The following is a 22,041-nucleotide window of genomic DNA, read 5'->3' as shown; positions in this document are numbered from 1 at the left end:
ATTATTCATTAGAATTGTCCATGGGGATTGTCCTTTGGAATCGTCCATTGGGATTATCCATTGGAATTATCCATTGGAATTGTCCTTTGGGATTGTCCTTTGGGATTATCCATTGGGATTTTCCATGTGAATTATCCATTGGGATTGTCCACTGGAATTCCATGGGAGTCACACGTTGGGATTATCCACTGGAATTGTCCTTTGTAATTGTCCATTAGGATTTTCCATGGGAATTATCCGTTGGGATTATCCATCGGGATTATCCATCGGATTCATCCATTGGAATCCCCCTTTGGTATTTGGCATTGGAATTATCCTTGAGAGTCACCCTTTGGAATAATCCATTGGAATTATCCTTTGGAGCAATTATTTGGCATTATCCATTGGAATTATCCATGGGAATTATTCATGAGAATCGTCCTTTGGAATTGTCCGTTGGGATTATCCATTCTGTGTGTTCATTGGGATTTTCCATGGGAATTCTCCTTTGGAATCACCCATTGGAATTACCCATCGGAATTATCCATCGGAGTTATCCATTGGAAATTGCACATTGGAATTATTCTCTGGAATTATCCATCGCAATTTTCCGTGGGAGTCACCCACTGGAATCATCCATGGGAATTATCCATGGAAATTATCCATTGTAATCTTCCATGGGAATCACCCCTGGGAATGATCCATGGGAATGATGCACGGGAATTATCCATTGGAATCATCCATGGGAATCATCCATGGGAATGATCCACGGGAATGATCCACTGGAATTATCCATTGGAATCATCCATGGGAATCATCCAAGGGATGGAATTATCCATTGGAATCATCCATGGGAATCATCCAAGGGAATGATGCACGGGAATTATCCATGGGAATGGAAATTATCCACTGGAATTATCCATTGAATTCACCAATGGGAATCATCCATTGGAATGATGCACTGGAATCACCCATGGGAATTATCCTTTGGGATTGTCCATGGGAATTATCCATCGTGATTATGATCCATTGGAATTCTCCATTGGAATCATCCTTTAGAATTGTCCTATGGAATTATCCATGGGAGTCACCCATTGGAATTATCCCATGGGAATTAATTATCCATGGGAATTAATTTATCCATTGGAATTAATATTCCATTGGAATCAACCACTGCAGTCATCCATGGGAATTAATCCTTTGGAATTATCCACTGGATTCACCAATGGGAATTACCCAATGGAGCTACTATCCATTGGAATCATCCTTTGGAATTGTCCATTGGAATTATCCATGGGAGTCACCCCTGGGAATTTTCCATGGGAGTTATCCATTGGAATTAAGTTATCCATTGGAATCAGCCACTGCAATTAGGCATGGGAATTAGCCATGGGTATTAATTATCCATTGGAATTATCCATGGGAGTCATCCATGGGAATTATCCATTGGAATTAATTATCCATTGGAATTATCCATGGGTGTCACCCATTGGAATCATCCATTGGAATTATCCTTTGGAATTATTCATTGGAATTGCCTTTGGAATTATTCATTGGAGGCATCTTTTGGAGTTATCCGTTGGAATTATCCATGGGAGTCGCCCGTGGGAATTTTCCATTGGAATTATCCGTGGGAGTCGCCCGTGGGAATTATCCTCTGGAATCACCCACTGGATTTATCCATTGGAAAAATTCTTTGCAATCATCCGTGGGAATCGCCTTTCGGAATCACGTCCTGCCCCTGGGACGGGGCCGTGGATCCCTGGGAATGGGGAATGGGATCGGGAATGGGACTGGGAATGGGGTTGGGAAGGAGATGGGAGAACGTCGGAGCAGATCCCAACCCCCCCACTGGGATCCCCATCCCAAAATCCCGGAGAACTTCGCTCCGGAGGGCACCGAGTGCTGATTATCCAGGAAATTCCCAAGGGATCCCAGTGGAAATGGGATCAAAGTTTGGAGCCGGGATGGCCTTGAGGGGGTGCAGAGACATTCCGAGAAATTCCAGCTACGGATCCCCGGGAATGGGATCGGGATTGGGATCGGGATTGAGTGGATTTAGGATGGGAGCAGCTTCAGGGAAAGGAGAGCTTGGGGTGGGATTTTGGGAAGGAATTCCTGGCTGGGCTGGAATTCCCAGAGAATCCCTGGGAGCGTCCAAGGAAAAGTTGGATCCACCTGGGATTTCAGGGCTGGAATGGGATGGGATTGAAGCCCCATGGATCCCATCCCAAACCATCCCAGGATTCTGTGACCCAGGACACTCAGGCTCCATCCCGAGGGATTTTTATGGGATTCGGGGATGGAAAAGGGAAGGGAGACCCTTCCTGGAGTCCCGAATTCCCAGGCAATTCCCAAAATTCCTTCCCGGAGAGGAGTCGGGATGGGGATGGCTCCAAGGGCGGGCCGGGAGAGCTGGGAATGGAGAGAACTCCCTGGGAAAGGGGAGGGATTCGGGAAGGAATTCTGGGCCAGGCTGGAATTCCCAGAGATTCTGTGGCCACCTCATCCTTGGAATTTTTCCACGGAAAAATCAGATCCTGGAATATTCCTGAGGCTTCTCCTTAAGGTCCCTTCCACCCAAATCATCCCCGAGTTCCCTGAATCCCAGTTCCTGGCGGAACAAAGGGAATTCCCTGGGAAAGGAGGAGGAATTCGGGAAGGAATTCCCTGGGGAAGGAGGAGGAATTCCAGAAGGAATTCCCAGAAGATCCCCGGGACCATCCAAGGAAATCTCGGAGTCCCCGTGACGGTGGGATCGGACCGAGATGGAACCGAACCTCCACGATCCCACCAGAACCACTTGGAATTCCAGGATTTTTTTTTTTTTGGTTGGGTTTTTTTTTTTTTGGGAAGGGGCGGTGGGTTGGATCCCGGCCATTCCCAACGTCCCGCTGAGGGTTTTTCCCGGTTTTCCAGCGTTTTCGGGCAGGCGGGCGCGGCGGCGCCGGCGGCTCCGCAGGGAATGTACAACAACATGAGCATCACCGTGTCCATGGCCGGCTCCGGCGGCGGCTCCGGCGGCGCCTCCGGCGTTCCCGGCATGGGCGCCATGGGCGGCGGCATTCCCATGAATCCCGTCATGGCCGGCATGAGCTCCATGTGCGCGGAGCAGGTCGGTGCCGCGGGAACGCCGGGAGGGCCCCGGGGGCGGGAATGGGACCCAACCCCCATCCCAAAATCCCACCAAACGTGGGATCCTCATCCCAAATCCAACCCAAACCCATCCCAAATCCCACCAAACCGGGGATCTCCATCCCAAATCCATCCCAAATCCCACCAAACCTGGGATCCTAATCCCAAATCCAACCCAAACCCATCCCAAATCCCACCAAACCGGGGATCTCCATCCCAAATCCATCCCAAATCCCACCAAACCTGGGATCCTAATCCCAAATCCAACCCAAACCCATCCCAAATCCCACCACACCTGGGATCTCCATCCCAAATCCCACCACACCTGGGATCTCCATCCCAAATCCCACCAAACGTGGGATCCTAATCCCAAATCCAACCCAAACCCATCCCAAATCCCACCAAACCGGGGATCTCCATCCCAAATCCATCCCAAATCCCACCAAACCTGGGATCCTAATCCCAAATCCAACCCACACCCATCCCAAATCCCACCAAACCGGGGATCTCCATCCCAAATCCCACCACACCTGGGATCTCCATCCCAAATCCCACCAAACCTGGGATCTCCATCCCAAATCCATCCCAAATCCCACCAAACCTGGGATCTCAATCCCAAATCCCACCACACCTGCGATCCAAATCCCAAATCCCACCAAACCTGGGATCTCCATCCCAAATCCCACCAAACCTGGGATCTCCATCCCAAATCCCACCAAACCTGGGATCTCCATCCCAAGTCCCACCAAACCTGGGATCCAAATCCCACCAAACCTGGGATCTCCATCCCAAATCCCACCAAACCTGGGATCTCCATCCCAAATCCCACCAAACCTGGGATCCAAATCCCAAATCCCACCACACCTGGGATCTCCATCCCAAATCCCACCACACCTGGGATCTCCATCCCAAATCCCACCACACCTGGGATCCAAATCCCAAATCCCACCAAACCTGGGATCCTCATCCCAAATCCCACCAAACCTGGGATCCTCATCCCAAATCCCACCACACCTGGGATCTCCAACCCAAATCCCACCACACCTGGGATCTCCATCCCAAATCCCACCACACCTGGGATCTCCATCCCAAATCCATCCCAAATCCCACCAAACCTGGGATCCTAATCCCAAATCCAACCCAAACCCATCCCAAATCCCACCACACCTGGGATCTCCATCCCAAATCCATCCCAAATCCCACCAAACCTGGGATCCTTATCCCAAATCCAACCCAAACCCAACCCAAATCCCACTACACCTGGGATCTCCATCCCAAATCCCACCACACCTGGGATCTCCATCCCAAATCCCACCAAACCTGGGATCCAAATTGCAAATCCCACCAAACCTGGGATCCAAATCCCAAATCCCACCACACCTAGGATCCAAATCCCAAATCCAACCAAACGTGAGACCCCCATCCCAAATCCATCCCAAATCCCACCACACCTGGGATCTCCATCCCAAATCCCACCACACCTGGGATCTCCATCCCAAATCCCACCACACCTGGGATCTCCATCCCAAATCCCACCAAACCTGGGATCTCCATCCCAAATCCATCCCAAATCCCACCACACCTGGGATCTCCATCCCAAATCCCACCACACCTGGGATCTCCATCCCAAATCCCACCACACCTGGGATCTCCAACCCAAATCCCACCAAACCTGGGATCTCCATCCCAAATCCAACCCAAATCCCACCAAACCTGGGATCTCCATCCTAAATCCAACCCAAATCCCACCAAACCTGGGATCCTCATTTCAAATCCCACTACACCTGGGATCTCCATCCCAAATCCCACCACACCTGGGATCTCCATCCCAAATCCCACCACACCTAGGATCTAAATCCCAAATCCCACCAAACGTGAGACCCCCATCCCAAATCCATCCCAAATCCCACCACACCTGGGATCTCCATCCCAAATCCCACCAAACCTGGGATCCAAATTCCACCACACCTGGGATCCCCAACCCAAATCCCACCACACCTGGGATCTCCATCCCAAATCCCACCAAACCTGGGATCCCCATCCCAAATCCTACCACATCTGGGATCTCCATCCCAAATCCAAATCCCAAATCCCACCAAACCTGGGATCCAAATCCCAAATCCCACCAAACCTGGGATCCCGATCCCAAATCCTACCACATCTGGGATCTCCATCCCAAATCCAAATCCCAAATCCCACCAAACCTGGGATCCTCATCCCAAATCCATCCCAAATCCCACCAAACCTGGGATCCTCATCCCAAATCCCACCACACCTGGGATCTCCATCCCAAATCCATCCCAAATCCCACCAAACCTCGGATGTCCATCCCAAATCCCACCACACCTGGGATCTCCATCCCAAATCCCACCACGCCTGGGATCTCCATCCCAAATCCCACCACGCCTGGGATTCAAATCCCACCAAACCTGGGATCTCCATCCCAAATCCCACCAAACCTCGGATGTCCATCCCAAATCCCACCACACCTGGGATCTCCATCCCAAATCCCACCACGCCTGGGATCTCCATCCCAAATCCCACCACACCTGGGATCTCCAACCCAAATCCAACCCAAATCCCACCAAACCTGGGATCTCCATCCCAAATCCCACCAAACCTGGGATCCCCATCCCAAATCCCACCAAACCTGGGATCTCCATCCCAAATCCATCCCAAATCCCACCAAACCTGGGATCTCCATCCCAAATCCATCCCAAATCCCACCAAACCTGGGATCTCCATCCCAAATCCCACCAAACCTGGGATCTCCATCCCAAGTCCCACGAAACCTGGGATCTCCAACCCAAATCCCACCAAACCTGGGATCTCCATCCCAAATCCAACCCAAATCCCACCAAACCTGGGATCTCCATCCTAAATCCAACCCAAATCCCACCAAACCTGGGATCCTCATTTCAAATCCCACTACACCTGGGATCTCCATCCAAATCCCACCAAACCTGGGATCTCCATCCCAAATCCATCCCAAATCCCACCACACCGGGGATCTCCATCCCAAATCCCACCAAACCTGGGATCCTAATCCCAAATCCATCCCAAATCCCACCAAACCTGGGATCTCCATCCCAAATCCCACCAAACCTGGGATCTCCATCCCAAATCCATCCCAAATCCCACCACACCTGGGATCTCCATCCCAAGTCCCACCAAACCCCGCTCGGGAGGTGGCTCCGTGCCGTTCCGAGGTCCCGGCTGAGCGCGGCCGCTGTTCCCGGCAGGTCCCGGACGCGGCGCTGAGGCCTCCAGGGCTCTACTGCAACCAGCTGGGCTCCGGCGAGCTGCTCAAGGCCGAGGCCGACGGCGCCCAGGTCAGTTCGTGCTCCTCAAACATCTCAGCAGCTCCTGAGCTCGGGGGACATCCCAAAAAAAACCCGGGATACACCCGGCTTGGTCGTTACGGAAAGTTGGGTTGGGTCGGGTCGGAAGGTTCTTCCATGAGGGCACAGTTGGAGTGAAGGCCACAGGGTCACAGCAGTGATGGGTGACACCTTTGGGTGACAGCTCCTGGGTTTGGATCCACCAGGGTCACACCAGCGTTGGGTGACACCTTTGGGTGACACCTCCTGGGTTTGGATCCACCAGGGTCACAGCAATGATGGGTGAAACCTTTGGGTGACAGCTCCTGGGTTTGGAGGCACCATGGTCACACCAGCGTTGGGTGACACCTTTGGGTGACACCTCCTGGGTTTGGAGGCACCAGGGTCACACCAGCATTGGGTGACACCTTTGGGTGACAGCTCCTGGGTTTGGAGGCACCATGGTCACACCAGCGTTGGGTGACACCTTTGGGTGACACCTCCTGGGTTTGGATCCACCAGGGTCACACCAGCGTTGGGTGACACCTTTGGGTGACAGCTCCTGGGTTTGGATCCACCAGGGTCACACCAGCGTTGGGTGACACCTTTGGGTGACAGCTCCTGGGTTTGGAGGCACCAGGGTCACACCAGCGTTGGGTGACACCTTTGGGTGACACCTCCTGGGTTTGGATCCACCAGGGTCACACCAGCGTTGGGTGACACCTTTGGGAGACACCTCCTGGGTTTGGATCCACCAGGGTCACACCAGCGTTGGGTGACACCTTTGGGTGACACCTCCTGGGTTTGGATCCACCAGGGTCACACCAGCGTTGGGTGACACCTTTGGGAGACACCTCCTGGGTTTGGAGGCACCAGGGTCACACCAGCGTTGGGTGACACCTTTGGGTGACACCTCCTGGGTTTGGAGGCACCAGGGTCACACCAGCGTTGGGTGACACCTTTGGGTGACAGCTCCTGGGTTTGGAGGCACCAGGGTCACACCAGCGTTGGGTGACACCTTTGGGTGACACCTCCTGGGTTTGGAGGCACCAGGGTCACACCAGCATTGGGTGACACCTTTGGGTGACAGCTCCTGGGTTTGGAGGCACCAGGGTCACACCAGCGTTGGGTGACACCTTTGGGTGACACCTCCTGGGTTTGGAGGCACCAGGGTCACACCAACGATGGGTGACACCTTTGGGTGACAGCTCCTGGGTTTGGAGGCACCAGGGTCACACCAGCGTTGGGTGACACCTTTGGGTGACACCTCCTGGGTTTGGATCCACCAGGGTCACACCAACGATGGGTGACACCTTTGGGTGACAGCTCCTGGGTTTGGATCCACCAGGGTCACACCAACGATGGGTGACACCTTTGGGGGACACCTCTCGAGGTTGAGGTCACCATGGTGCCACCAGCACTGGGTGACACCTTTGGGTGACACCTCTTGGGATTGAAGTCACCATGGTGCCACCAGCACTGGGTGACACCTTTGGGTGACACCCATTGGGGTTGAGGTCACCATGGTGCCACCAGCACTGGGTGACTCCTGTTGGAGGCCCCATGGTGCCACTGGAGCTCGGTGACACCCATTGGGTGACAGCCGTGGGGCTGAAGCCACCGTGGTCCCACCAGCGTTGGGTGACACCACTGGGTTGAAGCCACTGTGGTCCCACCAGCGTTGGGTGACACCACTGGGGGCTAAGGCCACCATGGTCCCACCAGCGTTGGGTGACACCATTGGGTTGAAGCCACCATGGTCCCACCAACGTTGGGTGACACCACTGGGGGCTAAGGCCACCGCGGTCTCACCAGCGTTGGGTGACACCATTGGGTTGAAGCCACCATGGTCCCACCAGCGTTGGGTGACACCACTGGGGGCTAAGGCCACCGCGGTCTCACCAGCGTTGGGTGACACCATTGGGTTGAAGCCACCATGGTCCCACCAGCGTTGGGTGACACCACTGGGGGCTAAGGCCACCATGGTCCCACCAGCGTTGGGTGACACCATTGGGTTGAAGCCACCATGGTCCCACCAGCGTTGGGTGACACCACTGGGGGCTAAGGCCACCATGGTCCCACCAGCGTTGGGTGACACCACTGGGGGCTAAGGCCACCGTGGTCCCACCAGCGTTGGGGACACCACTGGGGGCTAAGGCCACCGTGGTCCCACCAGCGTTGGGGACACCACTGGGGGCTAAGGCCAACGAGGTCCCACCAGCGTTGGGGACACCCCTAGGGCTTGGAGCCGCCGGTGCTGGGTGACAGCCAACCATGGGACGTGGAGCACCAAGGTGCCACCAGTGATGGGTGATGACCATTCCGTGGAGTTGAAGCCACCATGGTCACAGTGGCATGGAGTGGCACTCACGGGCTGACACCTCTTGGGGTGAAGCCACCATGGTCACCTCAACGTTGGGTGACAATGTTGGGTTGAAGCCACCATGGTCACCTCAACGTTGGGTGACACCTCTTGGGTTGAAGCCACCAAGGTCCCACCAGTGTTGGGTGACACCATTGGGGTTGAAGCCACCATGGTCACCTCAACAGGTGACACCTCTTGGGTTGAAGCCACCATGGTCCCACAATGGTCCCACCAGAGTTGGGTGACAGCGTTGGGTTGAAGCCACCATGGTCACCTCAACGTTGGGTGACACCTCTTGGGTTGAAGCCACCATGGTCACATTGGTGCTGGGTGACAGCGTTGGGTTGTAGCCACCATGGTCCCACCAGAGTTGGGTGACAGCGTTGGGTTGAAGTCACCAAGGTCCCACCAGAGTTGGGTGACAGCGTTGGGTTGAAGCCACCAAGGTCCCACCAGAGTTGGGTGACACCTCTTGTGCTTGAAGCCACCACGGTGCCACCACCACCAGGTGCCACCAAACCCACGCCCAAAAGCCCCGGAACGTCGCTCCCGGTGCCGCGTCCGCCGGGAGCTGGAAATCCGGGCTGGCTCCACCTCCAGCCACCCCAGGACCAAGGCCGTTCCTCAAAGCCTCTGAGATGCCTCCAACCCCCCCCCCCGGCTCCGTCCCCTCGTTCCACCGTAATCCCAAATTTCTCTCCTGGATCAGCAGCCGGGAGCCACCGGGAGCCTCCCCAACCACGGAGCCACGGAAGCCAAAAAGCCAGGAGGTTCCACCTCCACCGCGTGTCCCACCCCGCTCCTCAAACCCCCTGAGATGTCTCCAAACCCCATCCGCGCTCCACTCGGAGCTCTTCTTCTGCCACAATCCCAGATTTTTTTCCTGGAGCCACCAGGAACCTCCCAATCCATGAACATCTGGGATGGGTCCACCTCCACCCACCCCACGACCAACCCCGTTCCTCAAACCCCTTGAGATGTCTCCTAACCCCATCCCAGCTCCTTCTGGAGACCTTTTTCCGCGACAATCCCAATTTTTTTTCCTGGATCAGCGCCTGGAGCCCACAAGAACCTCCCAGTCCATGAACACCTGGGATGGGTCCACCTCCACCCCACCACCAACCCCGTTCCTCAAACCCTCTGAGATGTCTCCAAACCCCATCCCAGCTCCTTCTGGAGATGTTTTTCCACCACAATCCCATTTTTTTTCCTTGGATCGACGCCCGCCATCCACCGGGAACTTCCCCAGGCACAGAAACTCCAGGATGTCTCCATCCTGTTCCTCAAACCCTCTGAGATGTCTCCAAACCCCATCCCAGCTCCATTCGGAGCCGTTTTTTCTGCCATAATCCCAGATTTTTTTTCCGGATCAGCACCTGGGAGCCACCAGGAACCTCCCCATCCATGAAAATCCAGGATGGCTCCACCTCCACCCACCCCACCACCATCCCTGTTCCTCAAACCCTCTGAGATGTCTCCAAACCCCATCCCAGCTCCATTTGGAGCCGTTTTTCCACCACAATCCCATTTTTTTTCCTTGGATCGACGCCCGCCATCCCCTAGGAACCTCCCCATCCACAGAAACTCCAGGATGGCTCCACCCCGTTCCTCAAACCCTCTGAGATGTCTCCAAAGCCCATCCCAGCTCCGTTGGGAGCCGTTTTTTCTGCCATAATCCCAGATTTTTTTCCCGGATCAGCACCTGGGAGCCACCAGGAACCTCCCCATCCATGAAAATCCAGGATGGCTCCACCTCCACCCACCCCACCACCATGCCCATTCCTCAAACCCTCTGAGATGTCTCCAAAGCCCATCCCAGCTCCATTCGGAGCCGTTTTTCCACCACAATCCCATTTTTTTTTCTCCGCATCGACGCCCGCCATCCCCCAGGAACCTCCCCATCCACAGAAACTCCAGGATGGTTCCATCCCGTTCCTCAAACCCTCTGAGATGTCTCCAAAGCCCATCCCAGCTCCATTTTGGAGACATTTTCCTTCCACAATCCCAGATTTTTTTCCCGGATCAGCACCTGGGAGCCACCAGGAACATCCCCATCCATGAAAATCCAGGATGGCTCCACCTCCATCCACCCCACCACCATCCCCGTTCCTCAAACCGTCTGAGATGTCTCCAAAGCCCATCCCAGCTCCATTTTGGAGCCGTTTTTCCACCACAATCCCATTTTTTTCTTGGATAGATGCCCGCCATCCCCCAGGAACCTCCCAATCCCCCAAAAGCCGGGATTTCTCCAGCTCCACCCCGTTCCTCAAACCCTCTGAGATGTCTCCAAACCCCATCCCAGCTCCATTTTGGAGCCGTTTTTCCACCACAATCCCATTTTTTTTTCTCCGCATCGACGCCCGCCATCCCCCAGGAAGGAACTTCCCCATCCACAAAAACTCCAGGATGGCTCCAGCTCATTCCTCAAACCCTCTGAGATGCCTCCAAAGCCCATCCCAGCTCCATCGGGAGCCGTTTTTCTGCCATAATCCCAGATTTTTTTTCTCGGATCAGCACCTGGGAGCCAGCAGGAACCTCCCCATCCATGAAAATCCAGGATGGCTCCACCTCCATCCACCCCACCATCATCCCCGTTCCTCAAACCCTCTGAGATGTCTCCAAACCCCACCCCAGCTCGGTTGGGAGCCGTTTTTCCACCACAATCCCATTTTTTTTTCTCCGCATCGACGCCCGCCATCCCCCAGGAACCTCCCCAACCGCAAAAACTCCAGGATGGCTCCAGCTCATTCCTCAAACCCCTCTGAGATGTCTCCAAAGCCCATCCCAGCTCCGTTGGGAGCCGGTTTCCCGCCGTAATCCCAAATAACGTTCCCCCCCCGGAGCCGACTGAGCCGCCGCGCTTTTCTTTCCGTAGGACGCCAAGACCGAAGAGTTCTTCTCTGGGGTGGCTCCAGACTAGAGGAGAAGTTCTCTAGTGAGTTTCCCGCTTCACGTCGTTCCCACATCCTGCTCCCGCCCCTTCCCCGGATCCGCTAAATCCCGTTTTTTCTTTCTTTTTTCCCCCTTTTTTTTTTGTTTTGGTTTTTTTTTTTTTTTTTGTTTTTTGGTTTTTTTTGGGAATCCCTCCCAGGTGCAGCAGGTCCAGGTGTTCGCCGACGTCCAGTGCACGGTGAATTTGGTGGGAGATCCCTACCTCAACCCGCCGGCTCCGTTGGCCAATCCCAAAAACGCCGCTCCGCCGCTGCCGCCGCCGCCGCCGGGACAAGGGAAGAGCCTCCTGCAGCAGCTGCTGACAGAATAGAACCCGGAACGTCGGGAATTCCCCCCAAAAAAAAATAAATAAATAAACAAAAACAAAAAAAAAAAAAAAAAAAAAAAAACCCACAGAAAACCCCAAAACTCGGGAAGATGGACACGAGGAAAAGAGAGAAAATTATTATATAGGATCTATTTTTATGGGAATTTTGCTATCCAGCCCCGCCCCCGCCCCCGCCGGAATGTCTGGAGCAGAAATGGAACAGGGGAAACTGGGGCAGGGATTTCGGGACAAGGGGGGACGGGGTTTGCACCAAGGCTTTCCCCGGGGTTCTTTTGGGGTTTTGGGCCTTTTTCCCTGCTTTTTCTCCTTTTTCCCCCTCTTTTCCCCCATTTTCCTCCCGTTTTTTTACTCCCATTTTCTACATTTCTCCCATTTTTCCTTTCCTCCTTTTCCTCTTTTTCCCCGTTTTCCCAATTTTCCTCCTCTTCCCCCATTTTTCCTTCACATCTCTTCCCCTATTTTCCACCCTTTCCCCCATTTTCCTCCCGTTTTGTCTGCATTTTTCTCCTTTTCTCCCATTTTTCCTCTTTTTCCTTTCCTCCTTTTCCTCTTTTTCCCAATTTTCCTCCTCTTCCCCCATTTTTCCTTCTCATCTTTTCCCCCATTTTCCAACATTTCCCTCATTTTCCTCCTGTTTTTTCTCCCTTTTTCTCCTCTTCCCCCATTTTTCCTCTTTAACTTCTTTTTCTCTCCTTTTCACCTTTCATCTATTTCCCTTCTTTTCCCGTTTTCTCTCTTTTCCTCATTTTCCACCATTTTTCCTCTTTTTCTTTTCTTTTTTCCCCATTTTCCCAATTTTCCTCCTCTTCCCCCATTTTTCCTTCTCATCTCTTCCCCTATTTTCCACCCTTTCCCCCATTTTCCTCATGTTTTTTCTCCCCTTTTCTCCTTTTCCCCCATTTTTCCTCTTTTTCCTTTCCTCCTTTTCCTCTTTTTCCCCGTTTTCCCCAATTTTCCCCCTCTTCCCCCATTTTTCCTTCTCATCTTTTCCCCCATTTTCCAACATTTCCCTCATTTTCCTCCTGTTTTTTCTCCCTTTTTCTCCTCTTCCCCCATTTTTCCTCTTTAACTTCTTTTTCTCTCCTTTTCACCTTTCCCCTATTTCCCTTCTTTTCCCGTTTCTCTCTCTTTTCCTCATTTTCCACCATTTTTCCTCTTTTTCTTTTCTTTTTCCCGTTTTCCCAATTTTCCTCCTCTTCCCCCGTTTTTCCTTCTCATCTCTTCCCCTATTTTCCACCCTTTCCCCCATTTTCCTCCCGTTTTTTCTCCCTTTTCCTCATTCCCCCCATTTTTCCTCTTTTCCCTCTTTTTCCTTTCCTCCTTTTCCTCTTTTTCCTCTTGCCCAATTTTCCTATTTTCCCCCATTTTTCCTCTTTCCTTCTTTTTCCCTTTTCTCTCCTTTTTCTCCTCTTTTCCCCCTGTTTCCCTCCTTTTCCCTTTTCCTGTTTTCCCTCTCTTTTCCTCGTTTTCCTCCATTGTTCCACTTTTTCTTTTCTCCTTTTTCCCCGTTTTCCCAATTTCCCTCCTCTTCCCCCATTTTCCTCTTTTCCTTTTCTCTCCTGTTCATCTTTTCCCTCTTTTCCCCCATTTTCCTCCTGTTTTTTCTCCCTTTTTCTCCTTTTCTCCCATTTTTCCTCTTTTTCCTTTCCTCCTTTTCCTCTTTTTCCCGTTTTCCCCAATTTTCCTCCTCTTCCCCCATTTTTCCTTCTCATCTTTTCCCCCATTTTCCTCCTGTTTTTCCTCCCTTTTTCTCCTTTTCCCCCATTTTTCCTCTTTAACTTCTTTTTCTCTCTTTTTCACCTTTCCCCTATTTCCCTTCTTTTCCCGTTTTCTCTCTTTTCCTCATTTTCCACCATTTTTCCTCTTTTTCTTTTCTTTTTCCCCGTTTTCCCAATTTTCCTCCTCTTCCCCATTTTTCCTTTCTCATCTTTTCCCCTATTTTCCACCTTTTCCCTCATTTTCCTCCCGTTTTGTCTCTTTTTTTCTCATTTCCCCCATTTTTTCCTTTTCCTAATTTTCCTCCTCCTTCCCCATGTGTCCTCTTTTTCCTTTCCTCCTTTTCCTCTTGTTCCTCTTGCCCAATTTTACTCCTGTTCCCTCATTTTCCCCCTTTCCTTTTTTTTCCCTTTTTCTCCTCTCATTTTCCCTATTTTCCTCCTTTTCTTTTCCCCTCCATCCCCTAATTTTCCTCCTTTTTTCCCATTTCCTCTTCATTTTCCCCCCATTTTCCTCCTTTTCCCGATTTCACCCAACACTCCCTTCTCCCATTCCCTTTCCCTCACTTTTATTTTCTTTTCCTCCATTTCTTCCCCCATTTTCTCCTTCTTTTCCTCCATTATTTCCACTTTTTCTCATTTTTCCCTCTTTCCCCCTTCCTTTTTTCTCTTTCTTTCCCATTTCCCCCTTTTCCTTTTTTTCCCTTTTCCTCCTCTTTTCCTCCCTTTTCCCCCTCTCCTTTTCCCAGATTTTTATCTTTTCCTCTTTTTCCTTCATTTCCCTCTTCTTTTTCCCCTTTTTTCCTCCTTTTCCCCCTCATTTTTCCATTTTCCTTCCTTTTTCCTCCCTCTTTTCCCCCTCTTCTTCCCCCTTTTCCGCATTTTTCCCCTTTTCCTTCCCCTTTTCCATTTTTCCTCCTTTCCCCCATTTCCTTTTTCCCCAGTTCCTTTTCCCTCTTTTTCCTTTCCCCCATTTTTTCCTCCTCCTTTTCCCATTTTCCTTTTTCCCCAGTTCCTTTTCCCTTTTTTCCTTCTCCCCTTTTCCCCATTTTTTCCTCCTCCTTTCCCCCATTTCCTTTTCCTCCTTTTTCTCTCCCCCATTTTCTTCCCTCTTTTCTCCCCTCTTCCTCCTTTTTTCCTCCTTCCCTTCATTTTTTTCCTTTTTCTTTCTTTTCTTCCCCTTTCCCACTTCCCCCTTTTTTGCCCTTTATTTTCCCCTCTTCTTCCCCCTTTTCCTTATTTTCCCCTTTTCCATTTTTCTCCTCCTTTTTGTTTTCCCCTTTTCCCCCATTTTCTTCCCTCTTTTCCCCTCTTTCTCCCATTTTTCTCCTTTCCGCCCATTTTCCTCCTTTTTCATTTCCTTTTTTCCCTTTTTTCCTTTCCCCCTTTTCCAAATTTTCCCCCTTTTCCAAATTTTCCCCCTTTTTTCCTCCTCCTTTTTCATTTTCCTTTTCCGCCCTTTTATTTTCCCTTTTCCTCCTTTTTTCCCCATTTTTCTCCTCCTTTTCCCTTTTCCCCCCTTTAATTTCCCTTTTCCTCCTTTTTTCCCATTTTTCCTCCTCCTTTTCCCATTTTTTTCCCCCTTTATTTTCCTTTTTCCTTCATTTTTCCCATTTTTTCTCCTCTTTTTCCTCTTTTTTCCCCCTTTATTTTCCTTTTTCCTTCATTTTTCCCATTTTTTCTCCTCCTTTTCCCCTTTTCCCCCTTTATTTTCCTTTTTCCTCCTTTTTTCCCATTTTTTCCTCCTCCTTTTCCCCCTTTTCCCCCTTTATTTTCCTTTTTCCTCCTTTTTTTCCCATTTTTTCTCCTCCTTTTCCCCTTTTCCCCCCTTTTATTTTCCTTTTTCCTCCTTTTTTCCCATTTTTTCCTCCTCCTTTCCCCCCTTTTCCCCCTTTATTTTCCTTTTTTCTCCATTTTTTCTCCTCCTTTTCCCCTTTTTCCCCCTTTATTTTCCTTTTTCCTCCTTTTTTCCATTTTTTTCTCCTCCTTTTCCCCTTTTTTCCCTTTTATTTTCCTTTTTCCTCCTTTTTTCCCATTTTTTCTCCTCCTTTTCCGCTTTTTTCCCCTTTATTTTCCTTTTTCCTCCTTTTTTCCCATTTTTTTCTCTGCCTTTTTCCCTTTTTCCCCCTTTAATTTCCCTTTTCCTCTTTTTTTCCCATTTTTCCTCCTCCTTTCCCCTCTTTTTTCCCCCTTTATTTTCTTCCTTTTTCCTCCTTTTTTTCCCATTTTTTCTCCTCCTTTTCCCCTTTTCCCCCCTTTTTTCCCTTTTTTTCCTCCTTTTTCCCCATTTTTTCCTCCTCCTTTTTCCCTTTTTTCCCCCTTTTCCCCCTTATTTTCCCTTTTTTCCCTCCTCCTTTTCCCCTTACTTTCCCTTTATTTTCCATTTTCCCCTCCTTTTTTCCCATTTTCCTCCTCCTTTTCCCCTTTTCCCCTTTATTTTCCCTTTTTCCTTCCTTTTTTTCCTCCTCCTTTTCCCCCCCTTTATTCCTCCTCCTTTTCCCCCTTTTATCCCTTTTATTTTCCCTTTTTTCCTCTTTTCCCTCCTCCCTTTCTCCATTTTCCCCTTTATTTTCCCTTTATTTTTCCCTTTTCCCCTTTATTTTCCCTTTCCCGCCTTTTTTTTCTTTTATTTTCCCTTTCCCCCCTTTTCTTCCATTTACTTTCCTTTTTTCCTCCTTTTCCCCCCTTTTCTTCCATTTATTTTCCTTTTTCCTCCTTTCCCCCTTTTCTTCCATTTATTTTCCTTTTTTCCTCCTTTTCCCCCCTTTTCTTCCATTTATTTTCCCTTTTTCCTCCCTTTTCCCCCCTTTTCTTCCATTTATTTCCTTTTTTCCTCCTTTTTCCCCCCTTTTCTTCCATTTTTTTTCCTTTTTTTCCTCCTTTTTCCCCCTTCCATTTATTTTCCTTTTTTTCCTCCATTTTCCCCCCCTTTTCCTTCCATTTATTTTCCTTTTTTCCTCCTTTTTCCCTCCTTTTCTTCCATTTATTTTTCCTTTTTTCCTCCTTTTTCCCCCTTTTCTTCCATTTATTTTCCTTTTTCCTCCTTTCCCCCCCTTTTCTTCCATTTATTTTCCTTTTTTTCCTCCTTTTTCCCCCCTTTTCTTCCATTTATTTTCCTTTTTTCCTCCTTTTCCCCCCCTTTTCTTCCATTTATTTTCCTTTTTTTCCTCCTTTTTCCCCCCTTTTCTTCCATTTATTTTCTTTTTTTCCTCCTTTTTTGACCTTTTCCCCTTTATTTTCCTCCCCCCTTTTTTTTTTCCCATTTATTTTCCCTTTTCCCCATTTTTCTTCCCTTTATTTTCCTTTTCCCCCCTTTTTTTTTCCCCTCCTTCCCCACCAACACCTCAAGCCCATCCCAATTTCTAATTCCCCTTCCCGCTCCAAGAATTCCCAGGAAAAACACCGGAAAAGCAGCAGGAGCGGAAAAGGACCAGGAGGAGGAGGAGGAGGAGGAAGCTCAGTCTCAGCTGGATCTGACGCGGGGCACGGAAAAAAGAAAAAAAAACCCAAAAAACCCAAAAAAAACCCTTAAAAACCCCAAAAAAAACCCCAAAAATTCCACGAAAAAAATATTTAAAAAAGGAAAAGATTCCGATTTCCGAGGGGTGGGAAAAAAAAATTTAAAAAAAAAAAAAATTTTTGGGGTTTTTAAATTTTTTTTTTTCCGAGGGTGGGGAAAAAAAATTAAAAAAAATTTTAAAAAAGTAAATTTCGGGATTATTTTAATTTTTATTTTCATTGTTTATTTTTATTTCTCCGAGGGTGGGGGGAGAAAGATTGTAAAAGAATTTTCAAACTATAAATTTTTGGGTTTAATTTCTAAACCAACTCAACAGTGAGACACCACCCGGGATCCTGATCAAGTTGCCACCCTTCAGATATTCGAATACTCAGTCCATCAAGGGAGACAGGAGTCTCTCCTGTGCCACAGACCCCCCCCAGGAAACACAACGGCCACCCTCGTGTTTCCATGTCACACACGGCGACCGCCCGGAGAACATCTGCCCTGGTGAAGATTGATGAAAATCTTGGGGTTGAAGCCACCAAGGTCACATTGGTGTTGGGTGACAACGTTGGGTTGAAGCCACCATGGTCACCTCAACGTTGGGTGACACCTCTTGGGTTGAAGCCACCAAGGTCACCTCAACGTTGGGTGACACCTCTTGGGTTGAAGCCACCATGGTCCCACCAGCATTGGGTGACACCACTGGGGGCTAAGGCCACCATGGTCCCACCAGCGTTTGGGTGACACCATTGGGTTGAAGCCACCATGGTCCCACCAGCGTTGGGGACACCCCTAGGGCTTGGAGCCGCCGGTGCTGGGTGACAGCCAACCATGGGGCGTGGAGCACCAAGGTGCCACCAGTGATGGGTGATGGCCAATCTGTGGAGTTGAAGCCCACCATGGTCACAGTGGCATGGAGTGGCACTCACGGGCTGACACCTCTTGGGTTGAAGCCACCAAGGTCACCTCAACGTTGGGTGACACCTCTTGGGTTGAAGCCACCAAGGTCCCACCAGCATTGGGTGACACCATTGGGGTTTGAAGCCACCAATGGTCACCTCAACAGGTGACACCTCTTGGGTTGAAGCCACGATGGTCCCACAATGGTCCCACCAGAGTTTGGGTGACAGCGTTGGGTTGAAGCCACCATGGTCACCTCAACGTTGGGTGACACCTCTTGGGTTGAAGCCACCAAGGTCACATTGGTGCTGGGTGACAGCGTTGGGTTGAAGCCACCATGGTCCCACCAGAGTTGGGTGACAGCGTTGGGTTGAAGCCACCATGGTCCCACCAGAGTTTGGGTGACAGCGTTGGGTTGAAGTCACCATGGTCCCACCAGAGTTGGGTGACACCTCTTGTGCTTGAAGCCACCACGGTGCCACCACCACCAGGTGCCACCAAACCCACGCCCAAAAGCCCCGGAACGTCGCTCCCGGTGCGCGTCCGCCGGGAGCTGGAAATCCGGGCTGGCTCCACCTCCAGCCACCCCAGGACCAAGGCCGTTCCTCAAAGCCTCTGAGATGCCTCCAACCCCCCCCACCCCGGCTCCGTCCCCTCGTTCCGCCGTAATCCCAAATTTCTCTCCTGGATCAGCAGCCGGGAGCCACCGGGAGCCTCCCCAACCACGGAGCCACGGAAGCCAAAAAGCCAGGAGGTTTCCACCTCCACCGCGTGTCCCACCCCGCTCCTCAAACCCTCTGAGATGTTTCCAAACCCCATCCGCCTCCACTCAGAGCTCTTCTTCTGCCACAATCCCAGATTTTTTTTCCTGGAGCCACCAGGAACCTCCCAATCCATGAACATCTGGGATGGGTCCACCTCCACCCACCCCACGACCAACCCCGTTCCTCAAACCCCTTGAGATGTCTCCTAACCCCATCCCAGCTCCTTCTGGAGACCTTTTTCCGCGACAATCCCAATTTTTTTTCCTGGATCAGCGCCTGGAGCCCCCAAGAACCTCCCAGTCCATGAACACCTGGGATGGGTCCCACCTCCACCCCACCACCAACCCCGTTCCTCAAAACCCTCTGAGATGTCTCCAAACCCCAAACCCAGCTCCTTCTGGAGCTGATTTCCTCCCCAATCCCAAATTTTTTATCCTGGTTCAGCATCTGGAGCTGCTGGGAACCTCCCAGTCCTCCAAAAAACCCAGGATGTCTCCAGCTCCACCCCGTTCCTCAAACCCTCTGAGATGTTTCCAAACCCCATCCCCATCTCCTTCTGGAGATGTTTTTCCGCCACAATCCCATTTTGTTTCCCAGATCAGCACCTGGGAGCCACCAGGAACCTCCCCATCCCATGAAAATCCAGGATGGCTCCACCTCCATCCACCCCACCACCATGCTCGTTCCTCAACCCTCTGAGATGTCTCCAAACCCCATCCCAGCTCCGTTGGGAGCCGTTTTTCCACCACAATCCCATTTTTTTTTCCTTGGATCGACGCCCGCCATCCCCCAGGAACCTCCCCATCCACAGAAAACTCCAGGATGGCTCCACCCCGTTCCTCAAACCCTCTGAGATGTCCTCCAAAACCCCATCCCATCTCCTTCTGGAGACGTTTTTCCACCACAATCCCATTTTTTTTCTTGGATAGATGCCCGCCATCCCCCAGGAACCTCCCCATCCACAGAAAACTCCAGGATGGCTCCACCCCGTTCCTCAAACCCTCCTGAGATGTTTCCAAACCCCATCCCATCTCCTTCTGGAGACGTTTTTTCCACCACAATCCCATTTTTTTTCCTTGGATCGACGCCCGCCCTCCCCCAGGAATTTCCCCATCCACAAAAACTCCAGGATGGCTTCCAGCTCATTCCTCAAACCCCTCTGAGATGTCTCCAAAGCCCATCCCAGCTCTGTTGGGAGACGTTTTTTTCCACCACAATCCCAGATTTTTTTCCCGGATCAGCACCTGGGAGCCACCAGGAACCTCCCCATCCATGAAAATCCAGGATGGCTCCACCTCCATCCACCCCACCACCATCCCTGTTCCTCAAACCCTCTGAGATGTCTCCAAAGCCCATCCCAGCTCCATTCGGAGCCGTTTTTCCACCACAATCCCATTTCTTTTCCTTGGATCGACGCCCACCATCCCCCAGGAACCTCCCCATGCACAGAAACTCCAGGATGGCTCCACCCCGTTCCTCAAACCCTCTGAGATGTCTCCAAACCCCATCCCAGCTCCATTTGGAGCCGTTTTTCCACCACAATCCCATTTTTTTTCTCCGCATCGACGCCCGCCATCCCCCAGGAACCTCCCCATCCACAGAAACTCCAGGATGGCTCCATCCTGTTCCTCAAACCCTCTGAGATGTCTCCAAACCCCATCCCAGCTCCATTTGGAGCCGTTTTTCCACCACAATCCCATTTTTTTTCCTTGGATCGACGCCCGCCATCCCCCAGGAACCTCCCCATCCACAGAAACTCCAGGATGGCTCCATCCCGTTCCTCAAACCCTCTGAGATGTCTCCAAAGCCCATCCCAGCTCCGTTGGGAGCCGTTTTCCCGCCGTAATCCCAAATAACGTTCCCCCCCCGGAGCCGACTGAGCCGCCGCGCTTTTCTTTCCGTAGGACGCCAAGACCGAAGAGTTCTTCTCTGGGGTGGCTCCAGACTAGAGGAGAAGTTCTCTAGTGAGTTTCCCGCTTCACGTCGTTCCCACATCCTGCTCCCGCCCCTTCCCCGGATCCGCTAAATCCCGTTTTTTCTTTCTTTTTTCCCCCTTTTTTTTTTGTTTTTGTTTTTTTTTTTTGTTTTTTTGGTTTTTTTTTGGGAATCCCTCCCAGGTGCAGCAGGTCCAGGTGTTCGCCGACGTCCAGTGCACGGTGAATTTGGTGGGAGATCCCTACCTCAACCCGCCGGCTCCGTTGGCCAATCCCAAAAACGCCGCTCCGCCGCCGCCGCCGCCGCCGCCGGGACAAGGGAAGAGCCTCCTGCAGCAGCTGCTGACGGAATAGAACCCGGAACGTCGGGAATTCCCCCCCCAAAAAAATAAATAAACAATGGACACGAGGAAAAGAGAGAAAATTATTATATAGGATCTATTTTTATGGGAATTTTGCTATCCAGCCCCGCCCCCGCCCCCGCCGGAATGTCTGGAGCAGAAATGGAACAGGGGAAACTGGGGCAGGGATTTCGGGACAAGGGGGGACGGGGTTTGCACCAAGGCTTTCCCCGGGGTTCTTTTGGGGTTTTGGGCCTTTTTCCCTGCTTTTTCTCCTTTTTCCCAATCTTTTCCCCCATTTTCCTCCTGTTTTGTCTCCCTTTTACTCCTTTTCCCCCATTTTTCCTTCTCATCTCTTCCCCTATTTTCCACCCTTTCCCCCATTTTCCTCCCGTTTTGTCTCCCTTTTTCTCCTTTTCTCCCATTTTTCCTCTTTTTCCTTTTCTCCTTTTCCTCTTTTTCCCCGTTTTCCCAATTTTCCTCCTCTTCCCCCATTTTTCCTTCTCATCTCTTCCCCTAATTTCCACCCTTTCCCTCATTTTCCTCCTGTTTTTTCTCCCTTTTTCTCCTTTTCCCCAAATTTTTCCTCTTTTCTTCCTTTCTCTCTTTTTCACATTTCCCCTATTTCCCTTCTTTTCCTGTTTCCCCTCTCTTTTCCTCATTTTCCACCATTTTTCCTCTTTTTCTTTTCTTTTTCCCGTTTTCCCAATTTTCCTCCTCTTCCCCATTTTTCCTTCTCATCTCTTCCCCTATTTTCCACCCTTTCCCCCATTTTCCTCCCGTTTTTTCTCCCATTTCCTCAT

At 50.9% G+C, this 22,041-nt stretch overlaps 1 protein-coding gene across 1 annotated transcript in view; it reads left to right on the top strand.

Annotated features, from left to right (window-relative positions):
* The window catches only part of NCOA1 (nuclear receptor coactivator 1), a 60,268-nt gene extending 48,184 nt beyond the window's left edge, over window positions 1–12,084 (top strand). The window contains 3 exon segments of the mRNA XM_068186664.1: window positions 2,899–3,094; window positions 6,357–6,446; window positions 11,891–12,084. Coding sequence (XP_068042765.1) covers window positions 2,899–3,094; window positions 6,357–6,446; window positions 11,891–12,061 — 457 coding nt within the window. The 3' untranslated portion in view covers window positions 12,062–12,084.
* The last annotated feature ends 9,957 nt before the right edge of the window (window positions 12,085–22,041 follow it).

This window comes from Anomalospiza imberbis, chromosome 3 (assembly GCF_031753505.1).
Source record: "Anomalospiza imberbis isolate Cuckoo-Finch-1a 21T00152 chromosome 3, ASM3175350v1, whole genome shotgun sequence".
Classification (NCBI taxonomy): domain Eukaryota; kingdom Metazoa; phylum Chordata; class Aves; order Passeriformes; family Viduidae; genus Anomalospiza; species Anomalospiza imberbis.
The sequence above is the reverse complement of the archived record's forward strand: the minus strand, read 5'-3'. Positions and strand labels throughout refer to the sequence as shown.